The 19310-nt window shown below is 46.0% G+C and overlaps 1 protein-coding gene across 1 annotated transcript in view; it reads left to right on the top strand.

Moving 5' to 3' along the window:
- Window positions 1-19310, top strand: part of COL16A1 (collagen type XVI alpha 1 chain) — a 162269-nt gene that overhangs the window by 79804 nt on the left and 63155 nt on the right. Inside the window, exons 32-39 of the mRNA XM_084816361.1 lie at window positions 5065-5172; window positions 5911-6033; window positions 8286-8339; window positions 9103-9144; window positions 9239-9274; window positions 12654-12707; window positions 17178-17246; window positions 17358-17411. Coding sequence (XP_084672487.1) covers window positions 5065-5172; window positions 5911-6033; window positions 8286-8339; window positions 9103-9144; window positions 9239-9274; window positions 12654-12707; window positions 17178-17246; window positions 17358-17411 — 540 coding nt within the window. The remainder of the gene's footprint in view (window positions 1-5064; window positions 5173-5910; window positions 6034-8285; window positions 8340-9102; window positions 9145-9238; window positions 9275-12653; window positions 12708-17177; window positions 17247-17357; window positions 17412-19310) is intronic.

The following is a 19310-nucleotide window of genomic DNA, read 5'->3' as shown; positions in this document are numbered from 1 at the left end:
TTTAGGATTGACTGATTTGACCTCCTTGCAGTCCAGGGGACTTGTAAGAGTCTTCTCCAGCACCACAGTTCGAAAGCATCAATTCTTCGGTGCTAGGGATGTATGAAAGTCACTTACCTTTCGAAGAGTGACAATTGCTGTGGGGGGGAGGCGCTCCATCCCTCCCCCCGAAATTCTCTCCGGCCAGCTCCGCTCCACGGAGATTCTGCGGAGCCGCCGGCTGGGGCCGCCCACAGCTGGACATCTGGCCACTGGGCAGCCTGCAGGGACACAAATGGTGGCAGCTGTAGCCGCCGCCATTTGCGTCCCTGTATTTTGCCGTGATAGGCTATGTAAATATTTACGTAGCCTATCACAGCAAAAAAACCCAAAAAAAAGCGGACGCAAATGGCAGCAGCTATGGCGGCCACCATTTGCGTTCCCTTTTTTTTTTTGCCATTTTAGCCTATGTAAATATTTACGTAGGCTATTACAGAAAAAAAAAAGAGAACGCAAATGGCGTAGTGGCCGTCATTTGCATTCCCTTTTTTTTTTTTTTGCCGTAATAGCCTACATAAATATTTATATAGGCTAATACAGCAAAAAAAAAAAAAAAGGGAACGCATATGGCGGCCTTAGTTAAGCCGTGATAGGCTACGTAAATACTTAAATAGCCTATCACGGCTTCCACAGGGATACAAATGGCGTCCCTGTGTTAGCCGTGATAGGCTACGTAAGTATTTACGTAGCCTATCACGGCTACATGGAAGAAGCGAATGGCAGCCGCAGATGCCATTCACAACTCAGCGTGGACGGCAGCAGGTAGGTGCTCCATTCCGGGCCCATTTCCTGGGGGGGGTTTTGTTCCACCATGGATTTCGGGGGGCCAAATGCACTGGCATTCAGCCTCACTGAGATCCATGGCGGAATTCTCTGACATCCCTATTCGGCACTCGGCCTTCCTTATAGTTCAGCTCTCACAGCCATACATTACTACTGGGAATACTATAGCTTTGATTATACGAATCTTTGTCGGCAAGGTGATGTCTCTGCTTCTTACTATGCTGTCTAGGTTTGCCATAGCTTTCCTCCCAAGGAGCAAGCGTCTTTGAATTTCATGGCTACAGTCACCGTCTGCGGTGATCTTGGAGCCCAAGAAAGTAAAATCTGTCACTGCTTCCATTTCCTCCCCTTCTATATGCCAGGAAGTGATGGGGCCAGATGCCATGATCTTAGTTTTTTTAATGTTGCATTTCAAACCAGCTTTTGCACTCTCCACTTTCACCCTCCACAAGAGGCTGTTTAGATCCTCTTCGCTTTCTGCCATTAGGGTGGTATCATCTGCGTATCTGAGGTTGTTGATAATTCTCCCAGCAATCTTAATTCCGATCTGTGATTCATCCAACCCGGCGTTTCTCATGATGTACTCTGCATATAAGTTAAATAAGCAGGGCGACAATATACAGCCTTGTCGTACTCCTTTCCCAATTTTGAACCAATCGGTTGTTCCGTATCCAGTTCTTACTGCTGCTTCTTGACCCTCGTACAGGTTTCTCAGGAGACAGGTAAGGTGGTCTGGTACTCCCATCTCTTTAAGAATTTGCCACAGTTTGTTGTGATCCACACAATCAAAGGCTTTAGTGTAGTCAATGAAGCAGAAATAGACGTTTTTCTGGAATTCTCTTGCTTTCTCCATGATGCAGCGAATGTTGGCGATTTGATCTCTAGTTCTTCTGCCTCTTCGAAAGCCAGCTTGTACTTCTGGTAGTTCTCGGTTCACATACTGCTGAAGCCTAGCTTGTAGGATTTTGAGCATCACCTTGCTGGCATGTGAAATGAACGCAATTGTGCGGTAGTTTGAACACTCTTTGGCATTGCCCTTCTTTGGAACTGGAATGTAAACTGACCTTTTCCTGTCTTGTGGCCATTGTTGAGTGTTCCAAATTTGTTGGCATATTGAGAGCAGCACTAACAGCATCATCTTTTAGGATTTTAAATAGCTCAGCTGGAATACTGTCATCTCCATTGTTCGTAATGCTTCTTAAGGCCCACTTGACTTCACTCTCTAGGATGTCCGGCTCAAGTTCAGTGACCACACTATCATGGCTATCAGGGACATTAAGATCTTTCCTGTATAGTTCTTCGGTGTATTCTTTCCACTTCTTCTTAATCTCATCTGTTTCTGTTAGGTCCCTGCTTTCTTTGTCCTTTATCATGCCCGTCTTTGCACAAAACATTCCCTTGATATCTCTGATTTTCTTGAAAAGATCTCTAGTCTTTCCCATTCTATTGTTTTCCTCAATTTCTTTGCATTGTTCATTTAAGAAGGCCTTCTTGTCTCTCCTTGCTTTTCTCTGGAACTCTGCATTCAGTTGGATATATCTTCCCCTTTCTCCCTTGCTTTTCGCTTCCCTTCTTTCCTCAGCTACTTGTAAAGCCTCATCAGACAGCCACTTTGCTTTCTTGAATTTCTTTTTCTTTGGGATGGATTTCGTTGCTGCCTCCTGAACAATGTTACAGACCTCCGTCCATAGTTCCTCAGGCACTCTGTCTATCAGGTCTGGTTTAGTGGTTTTCCCTATGTTCTTCAATTTAAGCCGAAATTTTGCAAGAAGTAGCTCATGATTGGAGCCACAGTCAGCTCCAGGTCTTGTTTTTACTGACTGTATAGAGCTTCTCCATCTTTGGCTGCAAAGTACATAATCAATCTGATTTCGATATTGACCATCTGGTGATGTCCATGTGTAGAGTCGCCTCCTGTGCTGTTGGAAAAGAGTGTTTGCTATGCTCATCGTGTTCTCTTGGCAAAATTCTATTAGCCTTTGTCCCGCTTCATACTGGGCCTTAAAAAAGTTTCATGCCGTGTCACTTTGAGGGCCCCGAAATGGGCAAAGGGCACACTGCTACAGCAGCATTGCCATGTTCACTTTGCACACAGCAGCGAAAAAAGTCATAGGTAATAGACTAGTTTCACCAAGAGCAGTGTGTGTGTGTGTGTGTGTGTGTGTGTGTCTGTGTGTGTGTGTGTTGGGGGCAGGGGGATTGTAAAGTGTGGCCCAGAGGTATCTTTTAAGAACTGTATAAAAGAAAGCAGTTCCAGCAAATGCAGCATGTTATGCAGGGCTGAGGAAAAGCTACACCTTTTCAAATTCCCTTTTACACAGCTGTTAAAAGTACACTACCCTGGGCCGGAGCACTACAACTGCTGTTGCATAGCAACCACCACTGCAGGAGACAAGCACCACAGCCTGTGTTGCCCAGCAACCACCACTAAAGGGAGAGACAACCTTTTCCCTAGCAACCACATTTACAGAGCTTGTCACCTAACAGCCGCTAGGTTGCCTGACAACCTTGTAATTGATTTCTTCATGTCTGCACATAACACTTCCAACAGGAATTAGAAAGTTGTAATATATCAAAGAAAGAAGAAAGAAAAGAAGGGAGGGAGGGAGGGAGGGAGGGAGGAAGGAAATTGTTAGAGGGGTTGGAAGTGTTATAGGCTCAGTAACCTCTACTTATGAAGCCCACTACCTCTGTTTGGCCTACCATTCAAGACGAGGCTCGACAGCCATCTGTCAGGGATGCTCTGCCTCTGACTTGGATTCCTACATTGAGCAGGGGGTTGGACTCGATGGCCTTGTAGGCCCCTTCCAACCCTACTGTTCTATGATTCTGTGATTCTAAGACCATGCCTTCTACCAAGTCAGAATATTGCTCTATCTAGCTTAGTATTGTCTACACCAGCCTTCCCCAACCTGGTGCCCTCCCGATGTTTGGGACTTCATCTCCCATCAGCCCCCACCACCATGGGTAATGGTTAGGAACGCTGGGAACTGTACCCCAAACATCAGGAGGGCACCACGTTGAGGAAGGCTGGTCTACACTGACTGACATTGGCTCTCCAGGGTTTCAGACAGACCGCATGCAAAAGAGGACAGGGCTTCTGCTCTTTTAATAGTTGTGCAGTAGTAGAAATTTCAGCAAGTGTAGCTGAAACTGTTGTGTATCTACCCCTGCTAAAACTCTCTTTTATGCAACTATTAAACCTGTCCTCTTACATCTGCCCCCTGAGATAGGTCTTTCCCAGTCCTATCTGGAGGTGCCAGGGATTGAACCCGGGACCTTTTGGTTCTCTTCTCCACCCCCACCCCACCCCTTTTATCCTCAAAACAGCCCATTAGCCTGAGAGATAGTGACTGGCACATGGAGAACCCAGTAAGCTTTGTGGCTGAGTGGAGACTTGAACTTGGGACTCCCAAATCCTAGTCTGGCACCTTCAACAGTCTAGCCATGACACCACACTGACTCTTGGTGTGGTTCAGTGCAGAGTAGTGCCAGAAATACATGTATAGAGCACCTAAGCTGGTTTCCTCGCCATTGAGCATTGTTCTGTGTGGAACACAGCAATTTGCCTCAGGAGCACTTGCAATAGAGCATTTTTTAGTGTTGCAGCAGCACCCACCCTCTCAAATACTTTACCTATTGCCATTAGACAGAGCCCCACACTTCTGATGTTCAGGTGTGTTTTTAAAACTCATCTCTTTACACGGGCTTTGCCTGAAGTGTGACCCAGCTAGCTATGGTTTGTAGCACACAGTAAAATGTGTGGTTTTATTGCTGATTAATTTGTATAGTGTTGTTTTTATTGTTGTATTTATTGTTGTTTTATGCCACTGTATTTTATGTTCACCACTTTGATACCCTTGTGGAAAGTGGTATATAAATTTGAGAAATAAATAATAAAAACTCTCCATGTAATTCCTCCTGTATAAATTACAAGACAGGCTTTGGCCTAGTCATGGTCAGACTAGTCAGTAGACCGGAGAATCCCCCAAACTTTCTTCCTCAATTTCTAGTGCATGGCTCAGACTGGCTTGTGAAAAACTGTCAGTCCTGCTCACGCTGCATACACACACACACACACACACACACACAAGACATTCATTTTAGTCTGTATCCCTTAGTTTTATGGTGCTTGCTGCTATGATAAGGCGGCTGCTATTCTGAGGGAGCCACAGGAGAGAAGGAAGACTACACTCAAAGGAGTCCCCATGTCTCCTCAGATCTGTCCTCTATCCTGTTTAGGGTGATGCAGGAAACACAGGGGATCCTGGCATACCAGGCACAGCAGGTTTACCTGGCCTTTCTGGTGAGCCTGGAGTCAGAGGGCCAGTGGGGGCCAAAGGTGATAAGGTGAGTGGCACTTTTTGTGTGTAGTACAACCACCATGTGACTACTAGGAACTTGAAGCAATTTTTTTTGGCACACGTAATTTTGTGTGTGTGTGTGTGAGAGAGAGAGAGACAGAGAGAGACAGAGAGAATGGGTCCATACAGATGACCAAACTCTCCCCTGATGCCAAATTTTGTGCACCCCCATCTGAAAAATTTGGAGAAATTGCCCTTGAAATTTGCCACCTGTGAATGGGGCTACAAAATTTGGGGGCCATTTGAGTTCATCACCAATTCAAGCTGGTTCAAATACATTAGTATTAACCTGAGCGCTATGCAGATGGCCCTCAAGCATTGCTATGAACGTGTTGAGGGGGGAGGCGTCAGAATCTTGCCTGCTAGCCCTGCCTGAGACCTCCATGCTTTAAAGGTCTTGTTGATATCACCCTAGACATGTAGACTCCCTATGCATAATGCAGACTGTCCATTTTTCAGAGCATTGATCATACATTCTGGTGTGTGCACATAAGCCCCTGTGCAAACAGGACCTTTACATTTTGAGATTTGGGGGCAAGGCCAGTGGATACAATCACCCTCAGCCCCCATTCACATGGCCAGTGAATATTTGCACAGGCTGTAATAGATCAACCTTGTGAGGGATAAAGGGATAGTGTACCTGTTCGGTCTGACTTTGTCTACTCTTTGCTGACACTCTCTCACTCTCTGCATTTTGCTCCACCCTCATCAACCTGGCCTACAGGGTGATGCGTGTGACTCCTGTCCCATCCTCAATGGAGACATCTCTGGTACAGTAGGAATCCCAGGAAAACCTGGTCCAAAAGGGGACCGTGGACTTCTAGGCGTGGGACAGCCAGGCAAACCTGTAAGTAGCTTAAAAGTTAATTCGTAATCCAGAATGCACTGGGAAACTCATCAGACTGAATGCTAAATTCAAAATTTGGCCGGATATTCCGACTACGATCACCCTGCCACTAACATTATTTTCAGTTATTTGCATGAACAAACAGAGCAGTCCAGACTGCATCTCTAGAAACCGATATATACACGTGTGTGTGTTTGTATAATACAGAGGTTGGGAACCTCAGGCCTGGGGTCTCAATTCATCCTCTTGGGGTTCCCCATATGGCCATGCCCCCTTCACCTGGCCTCACCTTCTTCCCCCCAACCTTCTTAGGTGCTTTCCTGGGTTTTGTGCAGGTTTTTTCCCCATTCTAAAAGGCTGAAATGCCTCTTCCTAAGGCTGAGTTACTGGCAGGAAGAGCTTTAAGCTAGAATACTGTAGCATTTTTTATATTTTTGGCCCCATCTCTTGTGCCTCTGGCCCCACCAACCATTGGAATGCAGCCCCTGAGAGCTTCTCGGAAGTTGAATTTGGCCCTCAGGCTGAAAGAAGTTCCCCACCCTTGATATAATGGAATTGTCAACTGGTGAATGATATTTTAGAAATGTCTTGATGGCCAGTCAGATATGTATGGGTGTCACAAGCAGGCATAACAATGATGCCCTTCTCCTGTTTCCCTCCCAGACACACACACTCCCACCAGCATCTGGGACTTTGACACACTGCCTCTGTTCATGGAGGTGCCATATACCTATCATAGCTAAAAGCTGTTGATAGACCTCTTCTTCTCCATGAATGTGTCTAATCCTTTACGATATCAAAAGTAATCATCACAGCTTTCAGTAACGACTTTCATAAGTTAATTATGCATTGTATGAAGAAGTACTTCCTTTCATCTGCCAGGAACCTGCTGCCATTCAATTTTATTTGATGGCATGGTGTTAACTGCCTGGTTTTTTATTCCTTTAATTAACTGATTTGATTTACATATTGCAGCACCTCCATAAAGAATCACTGTAAAGAATTTCCTTTGAATAAAGGTGACCGTGTCTGTTAAGTATGAGGATGTCAAATAATTATAATTTTAGAAGCTACCATTCCTAAGTTAGAGAAAGAAAAGTCATCTTTGTTGTTTTCATCAAAGCTGCAAAGTAAGCTATGCTAATATCCTATTAGGTTCATGAATCTAACTGGTGATTTGTGAGGTAACTGACATTGACAGCACTATGGTTCTCTTCTCATAATTAAACACTGTTCTTCAACCTTGGCAGAGTCAAGAGATGTGCAAGAACCTATTCTATGTTTATCTCACAATTTTATGCAACCACAGAAAAGATGTCAAATTTGCTACTGGGGCTCAGAATTTAGCTTCTTGAAAATCTCTGTGTTCATTTTATTTTAAAAGAAGAAATACATTTCTAACCCTCATGGTTATGAAGACCAACTTGAAATGTTGTAGGCAATGTCTGGTAAAATCCTAGAAGTCAGAAGCAAGTTGGCTGCATTAGTAGGGTATAAAATTTAAAAGGTCCTCTATTTAGGCATTGTCCCTTCTGCAACAAACAAAATCAGAATAGATTATGCAGACTAAGGAAATATATGCAAATATTCACAAGATTGCACACTTCTGCTTTTCTTGGCACAAAATTTGAGTGATCATGGTGCAGAGTGCTGGTATCTTTTGGTTGTTCGTGATAGACGGGATGTGAACACCCTTTCACAAGACTGGGGCTGGAACATGACGCCTATATTTCTTACTTTTTGCAGTACAAAATGTAAAAAAACAAACAAACCTAAGTCAGTTTCACAAAGCTAGTAACTTTCTGATTCACAATATGCTTTTAAAAATCCACACTGAAAGGTCTCAATCCACCTTCCCCAACTGGTCCCCTCCAAATGTGTTAGACTACAACTCTCAGAGGGATGTTGGGAGTTGTAGTCCAATATATCTGGAAGGCACCAGGTTGGGGAAGGCTGATCTAAATGATTAATCACACCAGCTAAAGTTTCCAGACTTATTTTGAAGTCTAATGTTCTGATGTCAAATGGGAGCAAGTCCTAAAGTTTCCAGCTCCCCAAAACAGTGTTGATCCCTGGCATTCTATCCTGTCTCAGAACTATGCATGCACTGACAACCTGCTGAGAACATGTAGAGATTAGAATAGAAAATATACTCTTTTAACTTTGACTAAGAGGTGATTCTGCAAACAGCATTGAGTGTCTTCTGGGGAAGGATCTAAATCATTTGGGCTAATTCTTCTGCATGTCCCCAGGGAAAACCAGGACTCCCAGGAATTCAGGGACCCCCTGGCTTGAAGGGGTTACAGGTGAGTAAGAGTCAGTGCTGGATGGGGATTCAAAGGTATGTCGCCAGCTTGAACAGATGGCACAGCTTCCTCCCAGGCACTGGTTTAAATCCTCTCTCTAGGCGCAGGGCAAGGGATGAAAGGAAGAGTGAGTTGCTGTCGCTAAGCAACTGCACAAAGTGCTCCATGACACCTCTATGGCAAACAATGCCCAGCGGATGGGATGGTGAATGGCTTAAATGGGATGGGGTTAAGGCAGGAATGCACAACCTGTGGCCTGAGGTCTTGCATGAGACCCCACCCATGCCTTTAGGGCAGCCCCCATGGGTGTCCTGACCCCCCCACCACTACCATATCCCACTCCCCTGCACCTGTATTCTCCACTCCCTCCCCCAGAGATCCTCATACAAGTTGCTCTTTCCCTGCTGCTGCTAGGTATATCTGTATCAGGATCGCTGGGATCTGTTTGTGCATGTGTGTGTGAGAGAGCAAGAGAGTGCCTGCATGTATAAGTGTGTGCACATTTGCATGCAGCGCTGTCCGCCAAGCCAGCATCACATGCAGCCCTTGGGGCCAAAACGGGTTTTGCGCCCCTGGGCTAAGGCATGGAGCAGAGGTGCGGGATGATGGGACATAAAATCACAGGTCGAGGAGGGAAGAAGGAGCAATAAATCAGACTGCTCTATGAAAAGTGTCTAAATAGCTATGGCCTAGGTGGGTTTCATTAATGGAGTGGATTTGAGGCTGCCATGTTTCCACTAACCTGCCGCTTGTATTTTTCCAGGGGGAGCCTGGTCCCCCTGGGATAGGCAGCCAAGGTCCAGAAGTAAGTATCTCCACTTTTTGCATGTGGCAGTGGTTGCCCCTGCTAGGCATTGCAATTAGAATAACCACTCAAACTCTTCTCTCCTGTTTCTCAGGGAGAACCTGGGCAGAAAGGCTCACCGGGTAATCCTGTAAGTACCTACCATGTTGCCCCACCCTCTTTGACCACAAATAGACAGGTCCGTAACAGTAAATCTCTGTCATACCAGCCGCACCCCACCACAAGTCAGACACTGACTCCATGGATACCCAATACAATTTGAAAATCAGTACTCACCTGGAAGATGCAGCCTCAGAGGACCCACGTAGCCCTGATGTCCTAGCAGTTCATTCCAGAGAGGAGCAGCCATGAGGGGAGGTGACTGAAACCCAGGGGCCAGCAGCTCAGGACAGCTGAGCTGGAAACTGGAGCTTCCTGAGCAGGGCTGGTGTCAGGGATTGACATTGTAGAGAACCTGCTAAGGCTTCCGCTGATTGGTGCAGTTAGGTAATTTTAGACCCTGGACTTAATGGTCTTATGGGGGTGCTGTTTCCTAATATGTTAGAATGTTTGCCAACTAGGGATGTACGAAAGGTACTTACCTTTCCGCGGATTATGCTGATGCTGGGGGGGAGGCGTTCCGTCCCTCCCCCCGGAATCCTGGCGGGGGGGGAGGCGCTCCGTTCCTCCCCCCCGGAATCCTGGCTGGCCGGCTCCGCTCTGCAGGGATTCTGCAGAGCTGCCGGCCGGCTCCGCCAGCAGCCAGACATCCGGCCGCTGACTAGCAGGGACGCAAATGGCGGCAGCCATAGCCGCCGCCGTTTGCGTCCCTGCAGTCAGCCATGATAGGCTACGTAAATGTTTACGTAGCCTATCACGGCTGATTAAAAAAAACAACAACAACGCACGTATGCAAATGGTGGCACCCATAAGCGCCGCCATTTGCGTTCCTTATTTTGGCACGTCTTAGTCTACGTAGACTAAGATGGCGAAAATAAGGGGAACGCAAATAGCGTAGCGTCTACGCTATTTGCGTTCCCCTTATTTTCGCCGTCTTAGTCTACATAAATGTTTACGTAGACTAAGATGTGCCAAAATAAGGAATGGAAATGGCGGCGCCCACAGGCACCGCCATTTGCGTACGTGCTTTTTTTTTTTAAATCAGCCGTGATAGGCTAAGTAAATATTTATGTAGCCTATCACGGTGTTTTTTTAAAATCTAGCCGTGATAGGCTACATAAATCTTTACGTAGCCTATCATGTTTTTTTGTTTTTTGGTGGTTTTTTTACCTGGAAATGGTGGCGGCGGCAGCCGGTCAGAAGACCGGCCGCCGCAGCCACCGCCGAACTGCCGCCGGAGCCGCCGCCGCTGCCAGGAAGATCTGCCTAAGGTAAGTCCCGTCCCGGGGGGGGGGGCGGGGGGCCGGGGGCCGTTCCGCCACCAATTTCGGGGGGCCAAATGCGCTGGCATTCGGCCTCCCCGAGATCTGTGGCAGAACTTTCGTACATCCCTATTGCCAACCCTGCAAAGAAAAGAAAAATACTCCCAGCATGTGCAGTTTTGCATTTTAAGCACATTTAAATCCTGTCACTGCCATGACTTCAGGAATAAAGTGGAGTTTGCTTTTGCTGCCCTGATACCCTCAACACCTGCTGCTTTCTGAGTGGTCATTTGGGAGGGGGGGAGGTCTTTGGCTCCAAGGTCTTTGGCCCCAAGGCCCCTGGCCCCACTGCTGATACCCAGAATCCTTTTGGCCCTGCTGTTCATTGGTGTTGCTGCCTGTTCATCTTCCCTCTCCAAGGATGCAAACAATGTTGAAAGCAAAGAGAAGAAATAGTAGCCGACACTTGCCTTGCCCCTTCTCTCTCTGGGCAGTGGTGTGAATCAGGCCTAGAGAGAAAGAGAAAGGGGAAAGGAATAGGCAGCAGTGAAAGAGATCAGGAGGAAGTGGACCCACTGAGGACATCTTGCCCAAAGACCACCACAAAACCTAGAACAGGCACTACCCCAGTTGGTTGTTCCACCATCTGCCCCAGACTCCAGCTATTTCCCCTTGTCTGAGATTCCCAAGAGCTTGCCAAGAAATGACACAGCGCCAAAAGAGCCCTAGGGTGCTCCACAATACAGTATGGTCGTATTTTAAGGAGTTACTCCTCGTTGGAGAGAGGTGGGGCTTGGCTCAGACACAAGGACCTGGACTAAATAATGCATAAAGGACTCAGTTTGAATGTCTGGCAGTTATCAAAGCAGGTTGTCTTTCCTGGAGCTGCCTGAGGTCCTACGGGCAATGTTCTGCTACCTGCCCTTCACCAAGCCTGCTACAGACATCCAGCTGCTAATCCCTGCAAGCTTCTGCCTGCTCTGTGAAACTCCAGCCTGTATCTCATGACTTTTATTCTGCAGGCCTCTGTTGACCAGGGAAGGACAGTCCCCTCCTTTTCCTGACATTTGATTGTGTTGATGTCTGAAAGAAGCTAGTGTTTGGTTCGTGAAGACTGGGGCTATTTTATTTTTGGTGTCGGGGAGCTGTTGAGTAAGTTGGACATGATGGGACATTCAGCTGATCATGTTGATGCTTCCAAGAACTCCAGAATTTGGATGCTCTCCTGTAGCTTTCTAAGAAGACTTATACATCCCTCCTGGCATAGAGCAGGATAGGAATATTAATTGTTGTTGTTGTGGTATATTAAGCCACCTAAGAAAATGAAGTGCTGTGCAAAAATAAAAATGACAGGGCCCTTCCCACCAGCTTACAACTGAATAATAAGCAACACAGATATTAAACAATATATCTATGCATTTTAAGCCCTGGCTGTGGTAGCTTACTCCAGCTGGGGTGTGTGTGTTTTTTAATAAGGGTCAGATTTTCTGCCTAGGGATATACATAGAACATAAGAAGAGCCCTGCACTGATCAGACTAACGGCCTACCTGGTCCAGCATTCGTACAGTAAGCAGCAAGAGGTCTCTGGGCGGCACCCATAGTTTAACTATGCACTGTGTGAAGAAGGACTTCCTTTTATCTGTCCTGAATTTGCCCCCATTCAGCTTTATGGAATGACCTCGGGTTCTAGTATTATGAGAGAGTAGGTCTTATGCAGGGACCTCCAAATTTGCCTTGGAATTTCACTTTAGGTGAAAATTTGCTGGCAGCTCTAGTCCCAGGTTTTATCAACTTCGCCCATTGCTGGTAGGACCTTCAAGATCCTTCACCTGGTCATGTTGTGCCAAATGATGGCAACCAGAGCATAACTACACCAGCAACTGCATTAACATTTTTGTGAGTCTTCAAAGTATATGGCAACAAAATTCAGTGGCAACTTCACTTTTTCTATAGGCCTTACAAACTCCTAACATGATAGACAAAAGTGTGGTAAGACATGGTTTTGCCACCAATATATCCTAATTTTTCCAGCACCTAAGTCTGTTCTCGATGGCCTTGTAGGCCCCTTCCAACCCTCCTATTCTATGATTCTATGATTCTCCCTGTCCCTTTCATTCATGCTGTAATTCTCTTTTCCTGTTCCACAGGGACCGCCGGGACCTCGAGGTCCATCAGGAAATGTTGGGGAAAAGGGTGCAAAGGTGAGCATTTGTATGTGAATTATATAATTTGCTGTTGGGCAGGGGAGGAAGATTTGGCATCTAGCAGCTTGCGGAAGTGTGATTGATTCAACTTCAATTTCTCATTCATTTCCTGTGAATTGTGCCTGGTGAACGTTGAATTTGATAAAATCTCACTGCATTCACATCTATCTTTTCAAACATCAATAGTTTACTCCTAGGCTAATTTCAGTAGTAAAGTGCTTCACTTCCATACTGTTCACATTTCCATACTGTTCACATTTTCATGCTTTAGTCAATGGGGGAAAGTGCGTGCCTCTGAATGTGCACGGAAACTCACACCTTTCCTATTCAAACGAAAATAACAAACAGGTCACAAACAAGAATGAGGCAAACTGAGGTTCGAAGTGGAGTTCAGAAAATCTTGGCAAACTCAAGCATCCCTCGTTCTCCCATCCCTACCAGCAGCAACTATCCCATATTTCCTTTCACTGATCTAGGAGTCTGGAAGATGCGTCCTTTGCAAATGATACTTCATATATCCCATGATTTGTGCCCAAGAGAACAGTTATTAGGAATTCCAGCATAGGCCACACTGGGCCTTAGCTGTTTTTTTCCCTGTAATGCTTGGAACTACTGGAGCATCTTCTGCCACCAACAACATCAAACCACGTATTTCCAGTAATTCATTGCTGTGGAATGTCCTGAAGAGAGAGGCCCACCTGGCACCTATTTTGGTGTCATTCCAGCACCAGGCAAAGACCTTTTTGAATTTTCCAGACCTTTGAGTGTGTCTTGTGTTAAGCAGTTTTTATTCTCTGCAACTTGTGTTTTTATACTATATTAAACTTTTATTAGCATTTTCAGTCTATTTATTTTTCACCATTCTTTGGAGGTAAGGATGAAAAGAAATTGAACCTGAAAATTGTGGGAAGGGGTAAGAATTTCAGAGAAATTTCTCAGCGTGCAGAGCTTCAGTGCTTACCTTAGTCAGGACTTCCTCCCTTGGGGCTTTCCAGTGCTGCTGCCTGCTGAGTGCCTGGAAGCTGGGTGAGGGTTGAGTTTGTTCTGTTTTTGCTTTGTTATTGTTAAGAGTCCTTTTAGAAACAACAACAGCAACAATAACTCCTCACTCAGCTTTCAGGCACTCAGAAGGCAGCTGCAGAGGGAAGCCCAAGGGAGGGAGTCCTGGTTATGTCCTCTAGGGAGCTTTTCAGAGAGCTAAAGCAGCCAGGGAGGCTTCAAGGACACAACAGGTAAAATAGAGTGCTCATACCACCACCACCACCACCCTCAACCCCCTCCTTACAGTAAGGTAAGCACTGAAGCTCTGCACCCTCAGAAATTTCTCTGAAATTCTCAACATCCCTGCGAAAGAGGCAGAAAAACGACTGCTTCTTTCACAGGGAAACTTGTTGTTGTTGTTCAGTCGTTCAGTCGTGTCCGACTCTTCGTGACCCCATGGACCATAACACGCCAGGCCTTCCTGTCCTGCGCTCTCTCCCGGAGCATGTTTAGGGATGGACGAAAGTCACTTACCTGATCCCAAAGCTTGCTTCGCGGTGGGGGGAGGTGCTCTGTCCCTCCCACTGAAATTCTGGCCGGGGGGGAGGCGCCCTGTCCCTCCGGCCGCGAAACCTCATCTCCTGCCGGGACGCAAATGGTGGCTGCCGTAGCCGCCGCCGTTTGCGTCCCTGCAGTCAGCCGTGATAGGCTATGTAAATGTTTACGTAGCCTATCATGGTTGACTTAAAAAAAAAAAGCGCATACGGAAATGGCGGCATGGGCACCATGGGCACCGCCATTTGCGTTCCTTATTTTGGCACGTGTAGTCTACGTAAACAGTTACGTAGACTACGGCGAAAATAAGGGCAATGCAAATGTTTACGTAGACTACACGTGCCAAAATAAGGAACGCAAATGGCGGTGCCCATGGGCGCCACCATTTGCGTACGCGTTTTTTTTTTTCAAAGTCAGCCGTGATAGGCTACATAAAGATTTACGTAGTCTGTCACGGTGTTTTTTTAAAAATCTAGCCGTGATAGGCTACGTAAATCTTTACGTAGCCTATTACGTTTGTTTGTTTTTGTTTTACTTGGAAATGGCGGCGAACCAGAGCCGCCGCCACCAGGGACATTCGAGCAAGGTAAGTCCCATCCCGGGGGGGGGGGGGGGGGAGACCATTTCTCCACCAATTTCGGGGGGCCGAATGCGCTGGCATTCAGCCTCCCCGAGATTTGTGGAGAAATTCTCTGACATCCCTAAGCGTGCTCAAGTTCATATTCATTTCATGGGTGATGCTATCTAGCCATCTCATCCTCTGCCGTCCCCTTCTCCTTTTGCCTTCAGTCTTTCCCAGCAGCAGGGTCTTTTCCAGAGAGTTTTCTCTTCGCATTAGGTGGCCAAAATGTTTGAGCTTCAGCTTCAGTATCTGTCCTTCCAATGAGCACTCAGGGTTGATTTCCTTTAGGATTGACTGATTTGACCTCCTTGCAGTCCAGGGGACTCGTAAGAGTCTTCTCCAGCACCACAGTTCGAAAGCATCAATTCTTCGGCGCTCAGCCTTCCTTATAGTCCAGCTCTCACAGCCATACATTACTACTGGGAAAACCATAGCTTTGATTAGACGGACCTTTGTCAGCAAGGTGATGTCTCTGCTTCTTACTATGCTGTCTAGGTTTGCCATAGCTTTCCTCCCAACGAGCAAGCATCTTTTAATTTCATGGCTGCAGTCACCGTCTGCAGTGATCTTGGAGCCCAAGAAAATAAAATCTGTCACAGCTTCCATTTCTTCCCCTTCTATATGCCAGGAAGTGATGGGGCCAGATGCCATGATCTTAGTTTTTTTAATGTTGCGTTTCAAACCAGCTTTGCATTCTCCTCTTTCACCCTCAACAAGAGGCTGTTTAGATCCTCTTTGCTTTCTGCCATTAGGGTGGTATCGTCTGCATATTGGAGGTTGTTGATATTTCTCCCGGCAATCTTAATTCCGACCTGTGATTCATCCAGCCCGGTGTTTCTCATGATGTACTCTGCATATAAGTTACATAAGCAGGGCGACAATATGCAGCCTTGTCATACTCCTTTCCCAATTTTGAACCAATCGGTTGTTCCATGTCTGGTTTTTACTGTTGCTTCTTGATCCTCGTACAGGTTTCTCAGGAGACAGGTAAGGAGGTCTGGTACTCCCATCACTTTAAGAATTTGCCACAGTTTGTTGTGATCCACATAATCAAAGGCTTTAGCGTAGTCAATGAAGCAGAAATACATGTTTTTCTGGAATTCTCCTGCTTTCTCCATGATCCAGCGAATGTTGGCGATTTGATCTCTAGTTCCTCTGCCTCTTTACAGCATCGGATTTTCTTTTCACCGACAGACATATCTACAGCTGAGTGTCCTTTCGGCTTTGGCCCAGCCGCTTCACTCTTTCTGGCGCTACTTGGAAATACCCTCTGCTCATCCCCAGTAGTATATTGGACACCTTCCGACCTGAGGGGCTCATCTTCCAGCGTCTTCTCTTTTAGCCTTGTGATACGTTCCATGGGGTTTTCTTGGCAAGAATACTGGAGTGGGTTGCCATTTCCTTCTCCAGTGGACCACATTTTGTCAGAACTCTCCGCCATGACCTGTCCGTCTTGGGTGGCCCTGCACGGCATAGCTTATGGCTTCACTGAGTTACGCAAGCCCCTTCGCCACAACAAGGCAGTGATCCATGAAGGGGAAACTAAGGGAAACTAAGAAGTTGCAAAAGGGCAGGTGGGGTTTCGGCAAGCACTGACTTTTGTTATTGTTTTTATGGTTATTGAATTTTAAATGGTTTTCTTGCTGTGAGCTCTCTGAGAATTTTGTTGTAGGGTGTCCTATAACTGTTGTTAATAATAATAATAGTAATAGTAATAATAATGAAATCAAGATACTGTGATTAACCATGATTACCTACTCCCAAAGTATATAAATCACATAAATGATTGCCTACTCCCAAACCTGCATATTCATTGCTGCAGGTAAATGTCCCAAATAGGCAGCAGGTTTGTGAAAGCTACCATGAGATTGATTCAGCAGGAAAGCAGAGGTTTATTGCTCAAGGTACTGCTTAAGTAAATCAATTGCATTTGTGATACACAATAAATTATTCAGATCTGTACTAGACTCTTTCCTTTCAAATATGGGAGTATGGTGATGCACAAGTGCAAATAAAAATGAAGATAGGATATGCAATAATAATGAAGGATCCACTTGACAAAAATCACACAACTACTTTTGTAAATATGTGCCTCCACCATGCCATGCCAACATATGGAAAGATGGACATTGCAGTGAAACAGAAGAAGTACATTTTGCACATGCCTCGTTGCTAGGATGACCTGTAAATAGGATGGAGCTCAGTTTGAGCCCTGAATATTCATATTGGCTTGGCTTGTGCTTGCGCATGCGCATGCCTGCAGAATGTTTTCAGCTTGGATATAACACTGTTGCTGTTGTTTTGTACAGGGCTCCCCAGGTCCTAAGGGTGTCATAGGCCCTACTGGGCCTCCAGGTGCCAGCATCACTGGCCCACCGGTAAGTATACAGTCCCCTTTTTGCCATTATTTTGCTGCTCTTACAGATGCCAGCACCTTCCAGTTTTGCCTGGTTTTCTGATTCGCTTTTTGTCTTCTGCTTGTCTTCCAGGGCCAAGAAGGCCAGCGGGGTATCCCAGGTGTTCCTGGCTCCAATGGTTTAACGGTAGGTAAGCTGCAGCTCTGTTTTTTTTTTAAAGGAATTTTATTTGGAAAGTAACAGGATCCTGTCCAATGGTCCAAAACATCCAACCCGGTCAGTCCCACTGCTGGCAAAACTGAGCACTGGTCTTCGAAGCAGGAGGGACATGATAGCATTGTGTGATAGTGCCCTGCTCCAGCAGTTTCCTAGATAGAAACTTTCTCTGGGAGAAGATCCTTCCCCCACCTCCCCCTCTTAAAATCCTCCAAGTGCTAGAGGAGCCACTACTCTAGAGAAAAAGTGAAAGACCGCATTCTCCCATACGAGCTGCCCAGGTTTTAAGATCTTCCGGAGAGGCCCTTCTGTCAGTCCCCCCACCTTTGGAGGCATATTTGGTGTGGATGCAAAAGAGGGCCTTCTCGTTGACTGCTCCCAAGCTCTGGAACTCCCTCCCAAAGGGAGGCTAGGTTGGCTCCCTCCCTGCTGTCCTCTCACCAGCAGGCAAATTTTTATTCAAGCCTTTGGCACATAAGCTGGTCTATTGCTGAAGCAGGTTCTACTGGGTTGGGTGCTGTTTTTATTTCTTTTATTGTTCTGCTTTTAATTTTGTTTTTAAATTGTGTTTTTAATCTGTTTGTTTTTATTATTGTTTCAACTAGTTTTATTTTAATGTTAGTTTTATTACTGTTGGCCACCTTGGCTGTACATTTTTTTCATAAAAAGACACAGTATATATCAAATTATTATTGTTATTGCTATTATGGGTATCTCTACACAAGCAATCTATTGAATGGTCGTGATTGGTCACTCACTAAGGTTTGCAGGTCCTTTACACAATGTCATCGACCTCCAGGTCATTTCCTGCACATTTCCCCCTTTATCCCACTTTCAAAAAGGTTGAAGATAAGCTAGTCATAAAAGTTAATAGTGCCATATCGGCAGTGCGTAATGCCGATGTAGCGCTGTGAACTTGTCAAACAAGGACTTTCCTTTATTCAAACCACATGACTGCCATGTAAATGCTTGAGTACATTTCTCGATTGCAGGCCAATTGGAGGGAGAAGAGGGTAAAATGCCTCTCTGCAACAAAGGGAGACAGATCTGATCCCACACCCCACTAAGCTCAGAATCAATGTCCTCTGTTGATTCAGAGCACTTTGCACAGAGCACTTTGCACAGAGCATCCAAGAAGATCAGAGGCAACATGAGAGTATTCTTGGTCTGCATGAACCACCAGCTATTCCACTTTGGAGGTTGGGGGAAGGATGAACTGAGGGTGCCGCTTCCGAGGGACCTCAAAATCCTGCTCAGTTGTTTAATAATAGTAATAGTAATAATGGTAGGGTGTCTCTACATTAAGCAACCCCCCCACATCCTTAGCAGGGTTTTCTGCTTTTGGTTTCTTTGTGGGATTAGGATGGGCTCCTTTACATAGCAGACATGTGGTTTGAATCGAGGGAGCACCTCCCTGGCATGTGTGCAAAGGAGTAGGGGGTGGGGAGTCTTGTTTTTGTAGCTTAACTTGTGTTTTACTGCTTCCTCGCAGCCCCCAGGAAAGCTACAACTTACTTCTGAGTAGAAGTAAGATTGTGCTGTAAGCCTGTAACCCTTGACACACCTACATGGGTGTAAGCCACACTGAACTTAATGGGGCCTGATAGCTCTGCTGAGTGTGGCGGGGCCCTTGCCTATCTTTTGGGCCCAGGACTTGCTTAGCTCTGCTCTGCTGCCTTTTTTGAGCAAGCTCTGAAATGGAAGTGTTGAAAACGTGAAGCTCCACATTCAGCCCTGTCATGACTAGCGTGTGGGTGTTGATGTGAGCACTTTGTTTCCACCCCAAAAGGAGGCGGAATAAAAATGACTCAAGCAGTGGAGGGTCGGAGAGGGGGATCGTATGGAGCAGAGCATGTTTTCTCATTTGCA

Source organism: Heloderma suspectum, chromosome 10 (assembly GCF_057233095.1).
Source record: "Heloderma suspectum isolate Gila_16-S chromosome 10, 16-S_ref, whole genome shotgun sequence".
Taxonomy (NCBI): Eukaryota; Metazoa; Chordata; class Lepidosauria; order Squamata; family Helodermatidae; genus Heloderma; species Heloderma suspectum.
The sequence above is the reverse complement of the archived record's forward strand: the minus strand, read 5'-3'. Positions and strand labels throughout refer to the sequence as shown.